The 17635-nt window shown below is 42.0% G+C and overlaps 1 protein-coding gene across 5 annotated transcripts in view; it reads right to left on the bottom strand.

The window, feature by feature from the left end:
* Positions 1-15460, bottom strand: part of ABI1 (abl interactor 1) — a 77347-nt gene extending 61887 nt beyond the window's left edge. The window contains exon 1 of one of the 5 annotated variants that reach the window (XM_077173794.1): positions 15192-15460. In XM_077173794.1, coding sequence (XP_077029909.1) covers positions 15192-15308 — 117 coding nt within the window. In that variant the 5' untranslated portion in view covers positions 15309-15460. The remainder of the gene's footprint in view (positions 1-15191) is intronic. The other 4 variants (XM_054654788.2, XM_054654732.2, XM_054654723.2 and 1 more) reach the window with 4 other exon arrangements.
* Between the last annotated feature and the right edge of the window lie 2175 nt (positions 15461-17635).

Below are 17635 nucleotides of genomic sequence, written 5' to 3'. Positions count from 1 at the left end.
TTATTAAAAACTTATATATATATATATTATTTATATACAATATATAAAAATACTGTTGAAAATGTAATTTTCAGTTCTTCTGCCAAATCAAATCAAAGAGACATTTCAGTAACTATGTTGGCAGAATACATTGTTACTGTCAGTTGTCACAGTCTGTCTATACAACCATAACTGCATGCCACACTGAACTCAAGTGACAGGAGCAGACATGCCCATGTGTCATTTTCACACAACCCTTGTACACTCAATTAGTAAGGCTTCAAGGCTGCACACACAGCAAGGGTAAGAAATTTGGTCCAAGTCTTACATTCTGTGTTTTACATGATTTAGACAATATAAGCTTCAGTACAGAAACCATATTATTTCCTTCCTGTAAAGCACAGCCCAATAGCTGCACATACAGTTGCTCCAAAACTACACCTTGAACTTTCTTGCAGTGTCTGATTTGTCTTATGACATCAAACACAACTTTCTTCAGAGCAGACATAAAGCAGGCTCTGACATCAGAGATATCAGCCAGAGCTCCACAGCGTTTGATTCATCATCCCTAGATGCATTTAAATGATGTGCAGATGTGGCACCTAGGACATGGTTTGCTAATGGACTTGGCAATGCTGGGTTAATGACTGGACTTGATGGCCTTAAAGTCCTTCTCCAATCTAAATAATTCTATAATTCTGTGATTCTAATGCCACCCTTGGACTGTCAGACAGAAAAGAAATCCTTGGCACTTCCATAGCAGTCTTCTTCCTTCAACACCAAAAAAGCAACCCAAGGCTTTGGAGCATATGATTATTTTGGCACACCAGACAGCAGATAACAGCAAATTAGAGAACTTACAGTGCATAGAGAAACAAATAGAATGTCTCTCAAATATTGATTTTATTTTTGTAATAGGGCTTGAAATTAAAATGGCTTTCTGTTTACTTTCTTAAGTGATGGTACCCATCCTCAAACATTAGCTCATCTAGCAAGACATGCTCCTTGATACATCAGAGACTTATTTTTCCCTCTTTTTTTTCTTGGTGAGAATAAGAAGAAAACACTTCAGTATTTATTAGTTACTTCAATATCCTCTCTGTGATATAGTGGCAGCAACATAGAACCAAACTCAAGTTTCTCCAAATGGAGAGAAAAATCAGAACTTGACAGACTTTAATATCATGCAAGCCTTTGAATCCAGATAGCTCAGCCACCTGCTTTGGGGCACAGCTCCTCAGTTCACTCTGTGTGTAAAAGTTTCATTATGACTGAAACAATGTTTGCTGCTATGGATTTTGCTTTACTCTTCACTGTACTCTCAAGGACTGGTGACTGCTGACATGAAGTCTTTTATTTCTGTTCTGACAAATCAAACTGAGGGTCTAAACCCAGAATACAGCAAATCTTTATCTGAAGACAAGTAACCTGCTAAAATTTGATGGCTTCACAGGTATGCTTCAAATACCTTTTTTTTTTTTTTTTTTGGCCCAGATTCTCACTCTCTAGTCCTCCCTACCTTATATGCAGGCCTGGAATCATACTGGATAGCATTGAGCAAGAAAGGTTAAAACAACGAGATTTAGCAAAAGGATCAAATTACAGTCTCATCACAGCATGTCCTGGTATCACACATTATTATCAAAGACATTCTAACACATTGAACATCAGCATCCACTAAAGGATTGGCCCAAAAACAAGGAGGCTCAAAGCTACACTCTGCATTGCAACAGGTTCCTCCCCATGGAGATGTGAGATGTTGCAGGACAACAAAGCAGTGAGGGAAGTGGGAAAGGAGAGCACAGAAAGTCATTAGCAGGCCTGTCCAGCTCCAGGGAGAATCTCAAGGCAACAAAACGTAGAGCCATGAGTTCCACTGGCTTTGAGACAATCAGCAAGTTTCTGGATTGCACGTGTTCCTAATTCAGGAACAGTTCTCATGTTTAAGGGAGTCACTTTAGACACACAGCTGCTGCCCAGATTTTACAGTTCAGGCAGTTCCCAAACACCACAGTATTTTTAAAACAAAGAAAACAATGGCCATTATAGGATCAAATTCTCTACTCATGCTTTGTATCACTTCACTGCTGACTATTTAGTGTCTTGAAGATGAATATACTCAGTCCAGCAGAAAATCATCACATATCTCACCGTACTTAGCAGTGTACTTAGACCAGAAACTAGTGGATTCCCACAGTTTTGTAGCAGCTTATTTCCCAGCACAAGGCATATTCTCACATAGGACACAGCTTATACCGTCATCTCATGGCAATAAAGTAATGGACTGCAATACAAGGAATGATTGTTTTTATAAGAATTTGCATGTAATTGGAAAAAAATCAACCTAGTTTCTGTTTCTATCTGATCACATAAACAAATACTACTCAGACTTTGATGCACTCCTGAACCTGCTGGTATGATTTTTATTCGATAGTGGCTGTAAGCACACTACAGCCAGCTTCTGTTTACATAATTATTTTTATTATGTTAAAATTTTATCCTACAGTTAGCAGCAACATTCCAAAACCTTACACACAGAAGCTCACTTACATAGTGGGTTATTTAAATTGCAACAAGTAGAAATTTATCTCCTCTAAAAACCACACACAACAGAGCAAAACAGATGGCTCAGGAGAAAGGAGGAGAGGCAGTAGGAAGGGCGAGTCAATTTGGCAAGTCGTATCTTTCTCCATCAAAAAAGTGAACAGAAGAATAGATAACCAGAACTAAATAAATATGGTAATATCTACATCCAGTATTAGGTAAAACCTAACTTACAGAAACCAACAGAAGAAAGCAAGCAAATTCTTTAATAGGAAATACAGCATCAAGTTCAGGAGTGAGGGAATTGCTTTGTTTGGCTTTTCTAAACACAGTCCTTGGTGAGACAATTGCTGTGCTATTAGCTAGTACAGCAGTAGTTCAAGTGAGTAGCTTTCCCTAGAAATACAGCTGCAATGCCTCTTGCAGACACAATTACAGGAAAGTTTCCTCATCAGTGTTGAAGTTGCACTGGTGGTTTTAAGATGCACCTTCACATTATTTTAAAGATAGCTTCCCCTTCATGTACAACGTAGAGGGCAGATTTAAGCATATGCAGGAGGTGCAGAGTCATACAGGTGACAGTAGAGTTGCATTTCCATACAACCAGATGCATAAGAATAGCATATCCACATCACTCTTGTCTCCCCCCCTGCCAGCAGTAAAACAAAACCTGAACTATTCTCTTTCAGCACTTGTCATAGGGCCATCAGGACACCTTGCCATCTCCTCTGTCATCAGCTTCAGTGGCCTTATTACAGCTGCAGAGGAGCTGTGCTCAGTGAAACAGTCCCCTGACAAGAGGAACATATCACCACAGCTGTGTATCCACCCATATCCACACTGCCACTACCTCTGCACCTGTACAGCCTGGAGGAAGCTGGGCTAAAGCACAGGAGAGAGGCCACGTGAGGACATGCACAGCACTGGAGCAGCATGTGGGATGGTGGATCTGTCATTTCCAACTGCTTCAAAGCTTGGGATGGCCTCTCTACACTGCAAGAGGCAGAAGTTACTACTTCTGCCAAGAAAATTTTATGCCCATTAAGTCTGCTTAAGGCTCACTATCAGAGCTAAGATTCTCACTATGATACTTGCAGACACTCACACAGTGTAAGTCCAGGACTGGAACACTTACATTTCATAAGCCCTGTTCAAAACTCTAATTTAAAACAGCAAGAAGTGGCTGTGTCAGTAAAGAAAAAAAAAATGCAGCTGTACATGCTCTTGGTTTTACTGAAGAATACACAGTATTTACATGTAAATTAAATCCTGGATAGGGGGACAGAGAAGAAAAAACTTTTTCTACAAAAAGAAATGACATTCAGGACCAAAACCAGCCTAAACACTGAAGATATGTCCAAAGCAGAACTGGAGACTGGTCTTTTTACCACCTCCCCTCCCCACGAGCTCTTGGGTTAGGGAACTGCTTTTCAGCTTCCTGCCTTGTTGTTTTTCAAAGGAAACTGCAAATTTTCAAGCACAAAAATCCAAACAGACAGACAACAAACATGCTTTCTGTTCAACAACTAGAGAAATTAATTTTGCTATTCACAAAAAGAGAATTTTCTTATCATAATGGATCGCCACATTTTTGCACTCTTTATACTTAAATGATGATGCATTTTTCTTAACTTTCACAATGGTTGTTTGCATTTAGTCATTTTCTGAGGAGGCAAGGAGCTTAAATGAGTACCTTTGCTCATTATTTATGTTCTCTATTTGCATAACTCCTGCACAACTGCTCCATTAAACACCTCTTCCCCTCCAAGGCCAATTTTAAAAAGCCTCCTGCTTTATGAGACTGACAAGTATGACTCACAGTATTCCCCACATTCATTCCCCCAGGCCTCGTGGGATGTTATGCAGCCAGTAAAAGTACCTGTTCCAGTTCATACTCCCCCACGCCCACTGCTGCTGCAGTAAGCCCTTACAGCAATCTGGGGAAAAAGTAAAGCTATTTCTCTCTGCTGTAGGCAGGAAACAAATAGTAACAGTATTTGCTTTTCATATCGTCCTTCTCAGCACCACAGTTAGCAAGAGAGAGCGGCTGAACACAATGAAGGAAGTCACATGCTCTCTTCCCCACTCTTCCCGTGCTCTTATTCCCACCAGAAATTTGGGAGTTTCTCAAGACCCTCAAACTGCTTTTCAACAATCCTTCAAACCATTCCCATTTTCTATCAGCAAGGCAGAAAGTTATCCAACATAGATTATCTACTCTTAAAGTTCCTTCCATGCCCAAGGAACACATTTAAATACTCCATACATATGACATTCAGGACCAAAACCAGCAACTTCTCTCTCCAGCAGAGAAGCAAAAATCAACAGGTACCATACGCCTGCATACTTGGCTTCTATCCCCAGTAAACAAGCTTCTCTCATAATTACAAAAGTATCTCCCTCAGTCTCTGAACAGTCAATATTCATTCACTGCAGAGTACTAAGAGCTGATTTTACAGTTTCTGTTGATGGACAGTAGGTTTTCAAAGAGGGAATGTGTGCTAGAAAGCTTTCCACTGACTGTTATCATTCTCCACTGTTAAAGGACAGACTGATAAAGAAGAATGAAATACACATTTAGAAATGACAGTCACTTCTGAAGAGATACAAAATTTCATACAAAGTAAGCTGCCTTGTGGTATTTGGAGCCCAAGCTCCAAATACATCTATGGCAACAACTATTTCTCTAACATTCAAAGTTAAAGACACCTTAGAAATTAGATTAAAAATCTGTTGCCATTTAAGCCAAATCCCAGGACTACTGTGGCAACCACATCATTTCAGTGCTGGGAGAACATATGGTGTGCTGCAGCAGGAAACACACCCACGGTATTTGAAGAGAGCCCTTGTAGAGCCACGCACTTCCAAACCAGACGCATATTTTATCAAATGCAGCTAAAGCCAGGAGTTTGCATCATAGAAACAATAGCTCCTCCCAGAGATTCAGAAATCCTGCAAGTCAGACAGCCAAGCAAAAGCTGAACGATCCCCAGCCAGGTCTCAAAGATCTTGCCAACGTAACTGCGTTGATCCACTCTATCTCTACTTGTTAGCCTGATACTCTCTGGACCTTGACTGAAACACCATCCAAGCCACCTGCCACGAGGCTTCTCAGTGGAAACCTTGCAGGTTACAACCATATTTTATAAAACCCTTTAAGGATCAGGTCCATCTCTGCTTTGTGGACACACAAACATATTAAGAGAACACCATTCCTCCTGCCACGTTCACTTTCCTTCGCTGTTAAGAGAACCAAAGCCCTCCGAGCAGAGGAGTTTCATTATGACCATTTTACTCCTTAGACTCAAAAGGGTAACAAAAGGACCAGTTTCCTGAAGAAGACAGGTTTCTCATAAAGGAAAGGTCTGGCTGCATATAAATATAAGAGGTCTCATAAGAATTTTACTAATAGGGAGAATCATGTCAGTTCCATTCCACATTGTCTTTCCAGCTGCATTCCATTTCCTCTGTACCCTGGTCATCATGGCTTCCTTACATAGTTAGAAACTACTGCAGAGATAAGGCTTTAGTCTCAACTCTGTGCCAACAAAGATAATTTTAAAAAGAAATGCGTATAAATGTCTTTGGTAGCTGCAGATTCCAAATTGCTAACAAAACCATGCTAGTAGAAACTGTTTGTCAGAAAGGCATAATGAAAAATAGCTACATAATATAAGTTGCAAGGCAGTAAAAAATGCAGTTAAATAACAGAAAGAGATTAATTAAAATAAATAGGCAAGGGAGAATAGGCTTTCAGATCAGATCTGAAATGAGAAAGTCAACAAAATGAAAGTGAGACAAAAGGTCTAATAAGCAATCTGCAGCAAGCACAAGACTTGAGCAGGGAGAGAGAAATCAGCAAATTCACATGAAGATCCCAGCCTAGGAGAAGCACATGGAAAGAGAGAAACATCACTAGTAATATTTAGTGACAAAAGAGCAAACAACATTACTAGGTATGTGAAAAAACAAGCCATGGCATGGCATTCTGCAGCTACTTAGATGTTCATGCAGTAATCTGATGCACCTGCCTGGACACTTTGTTCTTCTCTTGCCTATTTTTTTTTTTATGCAGATGTTTTCTTATCATGGGCTTCAGAAAACGCAGAACTATTGCATGAGGACCACAGCTCAAGTATTAACTTGTAGCACACCTGCTACAACAAAGTTAAATAAGATGCACAGCTGACAATGATTGCTGCAGGACAAATACTGCTTGGCAGATTTGCTGACCCCAAAGTACAACAAGGAGATCAGAAAATGAAAGTGAAGATATGCATCTGGTAAAAGATTATCCATGCAAAAAAAAAAGAGCCACAAAAAACCCCACACTTGCCTGATAAGGCATAGCTTATAAAAAGTATTCTCATGTGAAACTGGTGTGAAAGTAGCCAACAGAGCTACTTTCAATTCTACTTTCAAGAGCTACTTCAATTCTTTTCGAAGAATTGTTATGCTTCAAGTGGTAAACAAACATTTTTTTTCTTGGAACTATTTATAACTTTAAGACCACCCAGTAAGAACATTACGTTCAGCTCTAAGGATGTCAAACCAACATTTGTTTTAGTAAGGCTCCTCTGTGTGAGTTCTGAGAGGTCTTCCTGCTCTTAACAAAAGTAGGAATGGTACCATATTTTATTCCTATTTGTCTTTGAGGTTACAATAAGGTTAGGACAGGGATGCAGAGTCTCTTCCTCATGAGTTCTTTAATTATACATCACTACAGTATCAGAGCTTTCTTGCACATGAAGCAGCGTGCTTGCACTTTAACTTCTGCTGTATAAGGAGCATACAGAATTAATTATTTTGGGCTCAGAGAGGGAGGGATGACACTGTCACAAATATATCTGCTATAAGAAACATGAGAAAGATGCAATCTCATTGTATAAGTGACACCTTTACTGTTCTTTCAGAAGATACATCATCTCTGGAGGTTATGAAGAGGCTTTATCATAGGGGAGGCTGAAATGAAGGGAAGTTTTGATTTTCAGATACTTTTTCAGTTTGCAGAACCCCAGCACATATTTTTAATTATGCGAGAAGCTTGTTTTCTAAACCTATTTGATCTGGAACCTTTGACAAGAATATTATTAAAAATAAAGTCCCCTTTTAAGTAGTCTTTTTCAGAGTTAAACTAACCTGCATCTTTAGCTCAGCCAGCAGGTTACCTACGAATTCCAACTCATGTCAATGCAAACTGCTGAATTTTAAAAGTTGCACCAGAAAATGCTATACTTATGCTTCACTCCAAGTTGAAAGTCTCAATCAGGACTCCCCACCTTTCCTTTTCTTCTGAACTATCGGCATCATAGTAACAAATATACATTCTGCAAAGCAAGCATGCAGGGCTCCTGTTAACAGCATTAAGGGCTTGCATAAGTAATGAGCAACACTATTAGCACAGTCTCAAGAAAAGGTGGCATCTACACTCTTATTAATTAACCCACGGAAAGTAACGCATTCCCTCTAAAATCAGGAGGAAGATTTTAGAGTTCTGTGTTCATCTGCTGCCTACAAAATTGATTCTTTCAAGAGCCCACCTGGTAGAAATGCTGTATATTCTATTTCAATACCTGGCAGTAAGCTGATGAAACACTTGACTGAGCCTACCTTCAGCACCATCAGGACACACTGACAGGCTGGGGGTGCAGGAGGAAAGGCACCTGCAGTGCCATCTTACTCAGAGCTGTCTTCAGGAGCACACTGAGACCTATTCTCCACAGCACCCTGGTCTTGGCTCTCAAGGGCTCTCTGCAAGTTTTGAGGTGCAAAGGGCTATTTCTGCAACCCACAGCAGACACCAAGTCTGTCAGGAAAAGGGAGGAACCAGACTGAGGCACGGTATCTACCATTTCAAATTCTGCAGTTACTTCCCTTTACATATGGATCAGAGGAGTGAGGATCACTCTGACCAAGCCCAACCGCCTCTGTCACCAGTGCTCAGATTTGGGACTGGGGTGGGAGAACAGCATCAAAGGAACACCACACTAGGGAACACAGATGCTAAAGAGAGCAAGAATGCTCAGGTAGTTATGAACAAGCCTGGACACTGAGTAAGCAGCGTCCCACAAGCAATTTCCTACCGTGCAACAATAAAAACCACACTACACTCCTTTAGACTCCAAGTCACTAAATAAGGACTGAAGACAAGCAGAGAGAGCAAGATATCCCCTTATCCCTCAAGGCTGCCTTGCTATGCCAGGACTGACTTTGTCCACACAGCTGCCACCCCACCGTTCTGTAGCTAAGCAAGATTTCGGTCACCAGAAATGTCAAACACAGACTGCTTTCACCAATGAGAAATAGAGCAGCATCTTCTCGAGCCTCTGCCAAGACCCACCAACACACAGACAAACAGTGCTGTGAGCCTTATGTAACTCCTGACGTTGGCAAAGCAAAAAAATTAGAATCTCAAGGCTCTTATGAGAGGTGATACGTTAAATTCTTAACAAGTAATTGCTGCTAATGAATTCAATGATGGTTTCAGGTGCATATTTTCCTGAAAGAGTCATTACACTGCCTCTGTGCATACTGTCTCTGTGTTTCTGTGGATACTCACTTTTTGCTGGGTTGCAGTATAACAGAGGCAGTCTGGAAAGGGGTGGGGTGGCAGGGGGAACAGCACTGCAAGTCCACACAATCAGGTTCTGTTCCCAAATCTGACAAGATGTCCCTATATGACCTTCCATGAGCCAGTTACAAATTCCATGCCTCCACTTATGCTTTTGTAAAATGAAGACACTTCAAAATGCCAAACAAAGATACTGGGAAGTTGCATCGGTTCTTTTGTTTCAGAGTTCAGGCTTTTTTCTTCTGTTAAACTTAGATTAGATACTAACAGGAACTTTGCCCTCAGAAGTAGAACACTTCCTTCTTGTACTCAGCCTACTCCTGTACTCTTACTTTCATTATAATTGCCTTCATTCTCCACTTCATGAGACCTTCCCATGGCTCATCTATTTTCTCTTTACCAGAAGAGCTACTTACTGTAACAACCTCCCAGAGAACCAGGGGAAGTATTAGATTGTTGCCCCACTTAATCACACTTCTTTCTTCCTTCCAACAATTCCATAGGACTGTGCAAAGCAAGAGCAGCACAGGGAGCAAGGATCACACTCGGCATACACTGACTGCAGACACCCTGCAAGCTTCTTCCTTCCAATGATGCCCAAACAGAAGGGGGTGGAGAGCACTTCCCTTGTGCAAGAAACAGTTCACACCTGTAAAAGCTTATCCCAATCCACTTTACTGCACCTGATTAAGGTAGCACTTAAGAAAAATGGAGCAGGAATAGCAGACAACATCTTTCTGGTATCTCAAACCAAATATACCGAAATTAATGGAAACATTTCAAATTTGGAAAAGCTCATCTCATATAATCTACCTTCTCTGGACACAAATCAGACATACAACACCCTGGGATTCATCTTCTTTAAATTCAGTGTAATCACTTGCTGATTCAGTGAAATTGAGCTACAGTCTTATTGCTGCCTATGAGTTAAAGCTTTATTTTCCAAAACACAAAGACACTTGCACAGGAGACCTACACGAGGCACAGAAGAGCTATAAGCCTAACCCACCAACCTGCACCAATATTATTATTCTAAAAAAAAAAAACAAACCAAAACCACATACAGAACATCCAGTGTCTTTTATACTGCTGGCAAACATTTGCTTAAACTACCTTAAAAAGAACATTATTTCAAAGTACAATGCAACACCTTTTTTAAAAGAATATTATTTAAACCTACAAAGCATAAGAGATACATTTGTATTTTATCTCATTGCTCCCTAATTTTGAACTATATTTGGTGTTACAGAAAGCAAACCTAATTTGCTTTTTTTGTTAAATGTTCCAAATTTAGCAAGAAAACTCATGGAAGAAAAAATATTACTGTATTTACTCTCAAACTAATTAACCTACGAACATAAAAGCATGCAAGTTCTAACAGCACATAAAGGATTTGTATTAGTGACAATTTAAGAAGTTTATCCTTTTAGAGCAGCTCATTTCCTGAATTAGACATTCTGAGTAAACTTCTTTGTACCGAACTAAGTTAAGCCACTTTCCATGTGCCAGGCAATGAAATTGAGTGTCTGACCAGCTACCACTGTTTAATGAAAAGCCACAAAAAAAGGTTCATTAGTGTTGGAAAGGAAATATCTACATTATAGAAGTGTTGAACATCCAACTTATCAAGCAAAAATAGTTCCTTTATGCATCTTGGAAGATAACACAAATATTTATGAAACTTTCTGCATGCAACACTTCTGCTCAATGCCACACATTTACTTTTCTACCAAATGGAGACATATTTGAATTTTTTTGCAATAGCAGTTAAACTGAAATCTGTCCGTGCTTTTGCCTGTTTTACCCAGAATAGCTTGTTAATTCACCGTTCAGTTTCCACATACCAGTCAGAAGCTACAGAAGGAAGTAACATGACACAAAAACACACATTTAGGCAACACAGCACTTACTTCCTTAAAAGGTCTCTCAATTTATTTTTCTAAAGCTGCTAAATCTACCCACTTGAGACTATCAAGATGAGAATTTATACAAGGATGCAAGCTATTTGTTTAGAGATTCTCACAGTCGTATTAAAATTATATTTGAGCTTAAAAACAAAAATTACAAACGGATCTTCACAAGTGGTTTAGAAGCTTGAGACTGACAAAAACTATGTATATCTGCATATGTATAAACAAGGTAATAAGGAACACTTGATTTAGACAGCAGGAGAGTTGTAAGCAGTGTTTTATAGCACAGAGAGGCCTCCCTGGGATACACCAGTCAACTGAAGTTGTTCAAAAGGAAGTCATCAGTGGAGTAACACTGCACAAGCTGATTTCTTGTGTCATTCTAATGCTTCATAAGCTAGTTATTGTAAATAAGTTCCTTAAAACACCAAAATAACTCAATACAGCTAGAAAAATTACTAGTAGATTTCTATGGAAGTTATCAGCTGAAGAATCATAACTACAACTGCAAATGCTTTAACTCCTTGTTATTTCTGCATTTAGCAGCACTGATCAAGTTAATACTGTCTAGGACACTAGAACTCCTCACTAGCATCTTCAGCTTTATGCTACAGATTTTCAGATAGCCTTTTGGTTACAAGCACATCAATAGGACTAGTCCCAGAATATACCTGCAGGCAAAAGGATTTGGGGAAGACATCAACTATGGGAACTTACATTTTGAAAATATTTTTTTCAAAATTAATACATCTATATATAAGAAAAATGATTCCAGGAGGTAAAAATATGCCTTAAAGATTTAAGGTTCAAAACCTGCTCTTAAAACCATTCAGAGTTCAAGCCTCTGACCTAAAACAGGGATCTAATTTTCTACCTGCTTGTTATAGAAGCTAGAAGCTTCCAACCAGAAACATCACGGATTTATATACTGTCGGAGATTAAATACACCAATGTACTTATAATGCCCTTTTCCTTCTATTCAAAGCCAAAATCACCACCAAAACATCACAATGTTCTTCAGTTACTATTTCTACATTTGGTTTTCTTTACTTTTTTCTGTCTCCCTTTTTCTCCCATCCCCCTCAAGACTGCCACCACACTGCACTTTGCTTTTAGCACTGCAGGTCTTCCTTAGAAGCTTATGGCTCTGCTTCTCCTGAATTCTTTTCTCTTCCTAACAAATAAACTTCCTAGATAACCAGAATACATGATGATCTGGAGGGCAAACTGTTACCAGCCAGCATTCTGACGTAGTCACAGTGTGCCTCAGCAAGCAACTGCTTCCTGCTTTTCTGAGAGCAGCCGTTTTCAACAGGAGATTCCCAAATGCTGTCATATTTCCTAAATGCTCCAGTAAAAGAATACTTACTCTCCACACAGCTACATCCACCATCAGGCAGGCAAGTCCCAGCCACGTGAGCTTCTCCCCATTTCTCTCTTTTTTTTTTTTTCCCCTGAGGAATCTCTAAAGACATTGAATACAAGTTTTCCTCAAGAAATCAGCATCACTGAAATTTTACCAGAATTATTCTCAGCTTTAGTAAGAGAGACAAAACAATATTCCTGTATTTTCAAATTATATATATATACACATATAGCTTGAATGAGCAATATTAGGGGTCAGAAATTACTTTCCTGCTTAAGTCAGTGAAGACTATAAACTAAAACACTGAGAAAGTCATTCTATCTACTATTATAATCACTATAAATTGTTAGTGCCAGCACTCAGAATAGTCTGACAAACCTGTTTCACCTCAGTGGCACAATTCAGAGTGGGTAACAGCACATGGTAATTTTTACCACTATGGAGCACTTCGTTTTTTTCCACAGAAGAAAAGAAACCCCTCCAAATTCAAAGTGGCTAAACTGAACCAGCTACATGCTACCAGGTAAGTTACAATATCTAGCTGCTAGTGAAGTACTTTAACATTCACTTCATGGCCAGGTTCTCTGTTGTGGTCTGTCTTTTTTATAAAATGCTCAATTACATTAAACACATAGATTTTGTATTGTATGTTTGTTAAGCCTCTTCCTTTCCTTTTCTCTCTTCCCACCCCACAATACTCATGCACTCAAATCTCATAACCCAGTGCCCTGTGTCATATTGCCTAATCCAGCAGTGGCCCCACCACATGCACTGGCAGTATAATCTGTTCAGTAGTCCAACTGGACAGCAGATGGCTTTGCATCAAGTGCTGATTAAAAAAAACCACCTCCATCAAACACTTTAAAAAATACATAGTTTTAGCAATACATTTATCATTTTTACTGAGCAAATGTACAATACATGTAAAATACAAGTGAGGTATAGACGTTTTCCAAAGCTACTGGACAAGACTGCATTAGGAATTTTAGAATTCCGGATTCCTTTCAAAAGGCGTAAACACAGCTGTGCAAAGATAAAACAGACCCCACCAATCCCATATCCAGCTGACCTTGATAGTTGAGGTGAAAATGAGCTACCAAATTAAAAAAAAAAAAAAAAGGAAAAGGAAAAGCCACCCCAAATGACCGGATGGGAATTTGCTCAAGTGTTGTGTTTATTTGGTTTGTTTGATGAAAGTAAGAAAAGACAAGTTTCATGACTCTGAAGAAAATTATGTGACTGAAAATTCTCTGCACCTTTCTGACACAGGGAAAAGTCAGGAGCAGGAGACACGTCAAAACTTGTGCTGCAATTACCATACTCATGTATTTGTCATATTTCCCATGAGTAAAACCAAATGAACCTCGCCTCTTAGAAGCATTTATATCAGCAGCTTTCTCTGGGTGGAGCAAACAACTCGGAAGCATAAATAGACATTAACTCATACTACCTCATATACCAAAAAAATCAAAACTTAAATATGGCTTGTTAGAGCAGTTTTAATTCAAGTATCTCATAAAAAAAAATCAGTTCGTATTATTAAAGATGTGCTTCCATATTTGCTGCTCCATTACCAAAAACAGTATGATAGCTTACCAGCAATGATGGATACCGAAGATGTTAGTAACCTGTATTAAATACTTATCACAGGTAATCTAGTATTAGATTCAACATGTTCACTCTACGAGCTGTCTAGTAAATAAACTTTATTTGCCTTTCCCCTTCAAATTTTTTACGGAAAAAAAAAAAAAAAGCTGAGTTTCAGCATCTCTGGATGGCTCTGCATCCAGATCAGCATGACTAAAGACCGAGACTTAGAGTCACGTGATGTAAATCCTGAAAAAATAATAATAGTAAATTGTGCTTAAAGTAGCTTCATAAAAGCAGACTTAAAAGAAGGCCAAGAAGCACTGGCAATCTATGGGATGGAAAAAAAATCCACACCGACCGCTAGAGAGACGCTACAACCAATGGAGCCTCTTCCCGCATCAGAGACCTGGTCTGCAATCACTGTTGTAGGGTGTCGGAGCCGGGCAGGCTGCGAGAGGCACAGATTGCCATTTTGAAACACCGCCTCACGCCCGCACGGCGCTGCCAGCCCACGGGCAGCCTCCTGCCCCCGCACGCCGCTCACGGCAGCGCTGCGGACGCGCAGCGCCGCGGCTCCCCCAGGACCCGCTCGCCGAGGAGGACCCGGCGCGGGTCCCCGAGCTCCGTGATGTCACCCGTGTGCGGGGCCCCTTCCGCTCCCCGCGCCGCTGCGGCGGCGGCCCCGGCGGAGCGCGGTGCGGGGCCGCCCGGCACCCGCGCCCCACGTGCGGCGCATCCGCCCCGGCCACCGCCACCGACCGCCGCCCCGAGGCCCGTCCGCGGCCCCCGGAGGGAGCCCCGCCGCCGGGAAGCCGTAGGGAAACCCGGGGTACCGGGTCGGAGCCGGCCGCACGGAGAGGCTCGGGGGCCCTCGCGCCTCCCTCACCCCCACCCCAGCCCTGGGAGGTCTCCGGGATGTGACTCATGATAAATAAATACAGAGGGGGGGAGGAAAAAAAAAACGAAAAAAAAAAAAAAAGACACACCCTCGTAGCCGGACTGACATAATAACCCCCTCCCTTCCCCTCTGGAGCGGGGGAAGGGAAGCCTGGCCGTTCAGCTGGGAAAGTTGAAAGAAAAGGCAAACCCGAGGGACCGGCTGCGGGGCGGGAGCCGCGGCGAGGGCAGCCAGGCGCCGCTGCCCCTCGGGCGGCTCCGGCCCCGCCGCCCGCACCGGAGAGCCGAGCCCCGCCGAGCGGCGCCGCCGGTGCGCTGCCCCGCCGCCCCTCACCTGGATGTAGTTGTTTTCGCAGTAGTCGGCGACTCGAGTGAGGTTCTGGTAGCTCTCGAGCAGAGCCCGCTTGCCAGAAGGGATTTCCTCCTCTAGCAACATCTGCAACTCTGCCATTTTCCACCCCTCCGCATCGCTTCCTCTTGCATTAAAGAGACAGCGGCAGCGCCGGGCTCGCAACCCGCCTGGTATTGTGGGATTCCTCCTCGCCTCGCTTTCGTGAACGCTCGCTTTCCCCACCCATCCTTCCCCTCCGAGGGGAGGGGAAAGAAAAAAAAAAAAAAAAACAAACCAAGAAAAAAGAGGAAAAGCCCGCCCTCATTGTGCGGAGGTAGCCGGGAGTTGTAGGCAGCGCCGGCCGCATGCGCAGGGCGGCCGCCGCTGATGGGCACCGCCCGCGGGCCGGAGGGACGCGCTGGGGCCCGGAGTGCTCCGGCCTGGCTGGCTCTGGTAGGGGACCGCCAGACCGTCCTGCTGGGAGCCCAGAGACGAGGGGAAACAGTGATGTCCATCCCCTGCCCCGCTCAGAAAAGCCCCAGGCCCACAGTGCTGCCCAGAGGCAGCGCCTCTGCAGGAGAGGCCAAAAGGGTCTGGGAGGGAAGCGCTGCTCTCGTTGTCTGCCGTCTAGCAGGCTAAAATTTTGGAAGATCACAGAATCAATTAGGTTGGAAAAGGTCTCTGAAATCATCGAGTCCAACCCATGACTGAGCACCACCATGTCAACTAGACCACTGCCCTAAATGTAATGGCCAGTGTTTCCTTAAACACCTCCAGGGATAGTGACTCCACTACCTCCCTGGGTAGACCATTCCAAAGATAACAAAGGACTGATAAGATGTTAGGATGATCATGGTTTGGGGCAACTAGTCCCTTCCAGGGAATTATCCCCTGAGGGGGAGGGAGAAATACTGGATCCAAACTGTGTAGATCTTAGTCAATGCCTGCCCAGTATAACTACAGTTAGTGACTGCCTGGATTTAGGTTCATAAGAAGATCTCAAATACTTGGCTGAGATAAATACAGTATTCCTGCTACTCATTTACCTCAGTTGTTAATCATTGTTTTGGGTTTCCTCTGGCTGTTAGCAAAGGTATGGAAGACAAAAGTCTGGTGATTGCTTAGTACAATCTCTCTTGTGTTTTTAGTAAGTAAAATCCTGATTTTGCAATCATGCCAGAAGAGAAGCCAGTAACAGCAGGTGACTGCTCTGCTGAGGTGTCCGTGCCTGCTCTTGCAATGAGTAACAGGCCCAGAAAAAGCCATCTTCAAGGCTCTGCTGTTCGTGGCATGTGCTGTGTGTCTGCAGTCACAAACACAAATGCGGCTAGTCCTTGCATTTTAGTAGTTGTCCTAGAGAAAGCCACACAGTGGTAAAAAGTCAACATGTTTCAGAAAAAAGCAGTCTCAAGCTCACATTATAGTAAGAGGAGACTGCCTCATCTCTAAATAATCATGTGACATTTTACACGTTCTCTGTAGTCTGTCTCCTGTTTGCAGTACTGTTCTGGTCAGGATGCTTTGGTGTACTTGTTGATCTCTCTAAATCAAGGTGGAGAGGGACAAAAATAGATCTCCCTTCACCTCTGTGCTCAGCAAAGTCCAGCATCTCAGCCCAGAACTGTAGAAGCAAGGATGAAAAGTAAGGAGCCTGGAAAGGACCAGTAGGCCTGGGAAACTCTTTGCAGCTGGAGTTACAAAAAACACCCCCTGTCTGGGAACAGCCAGACAGGTACCAAAAGTGTTTGAGAGCTCTTTGAGGAGCAGAAGGAGCTGGTACGTTTGCAGCACTTGCTGTGGGATAAAATGCATCTACATTGCTATCTTCTGATGGTTAATTTACTTGGCAGCTTACCAAAACTGTTTCCAAAGGGGTTTTAATAACTCTCTTTAGGGCAGCTTGTAATGTCCAATAAAACACTTTATTTTGGGTTCCTTTTAATGTAAAATAGTTCCATTTGTTTGTATTGAGATATTGGTGAGCTTTAAATGTGTCCCAAGACAAGTATGACCAGAACCCCTGATGCCTCAGGTTTTAGCTTTTATATTTTTCAGATTCTGTACTGCTTTAGTGTGTAGTTCTGAGCTTCATATTAGGGAATAGTTAGCTCTCTTCACAGACTAAGGAGACAAAACAATTTCTTCTCTAACTGGCGACCAAGCTAGAGAAGGACAAACGATCCACATTTCAGGCCCAAGAACATAAACAATGTGAACTGAAGAGAGAAAAACAAAAAGTATGGGACTTCATAAGCTAAAGCTGTAACTGGACAATTAACTCCAATATGCTAATGGACCAGAACTTATAAAAGTGAGAGACCCCATGACTGGTTGTCCATTTTGTGGCCATTTTGGGTTCATCTTGAGGTGTAGCCCTGGCTGGGCTCTTGTACTGCCCAAGGTGTATCCACTGAGGTCTTCTAATAAATACCTACTTTATTCTTTAC

The sequence above is a fragment of the Agelaius phoeniceus genome, chromosome 1 (assembly GCF_051311805.1).
Source record: "Agelaius phoeniceus isolate bAgePho1 chromosome 1, bAgePho1.hap1, whole genome shotgun sequence".
NCBI classification, from domain to species: Eukaryota; Metazoa; Chordata; class Aves; order Passeriformes; family Icteridae; genus Agelaius; species Agelaius phoeniceus.
The sequence above is the reverse complement of the archived record's forward strand: the minus strand, read 5'-3'. Positions and strand labels throughout refer to the sequence as shown.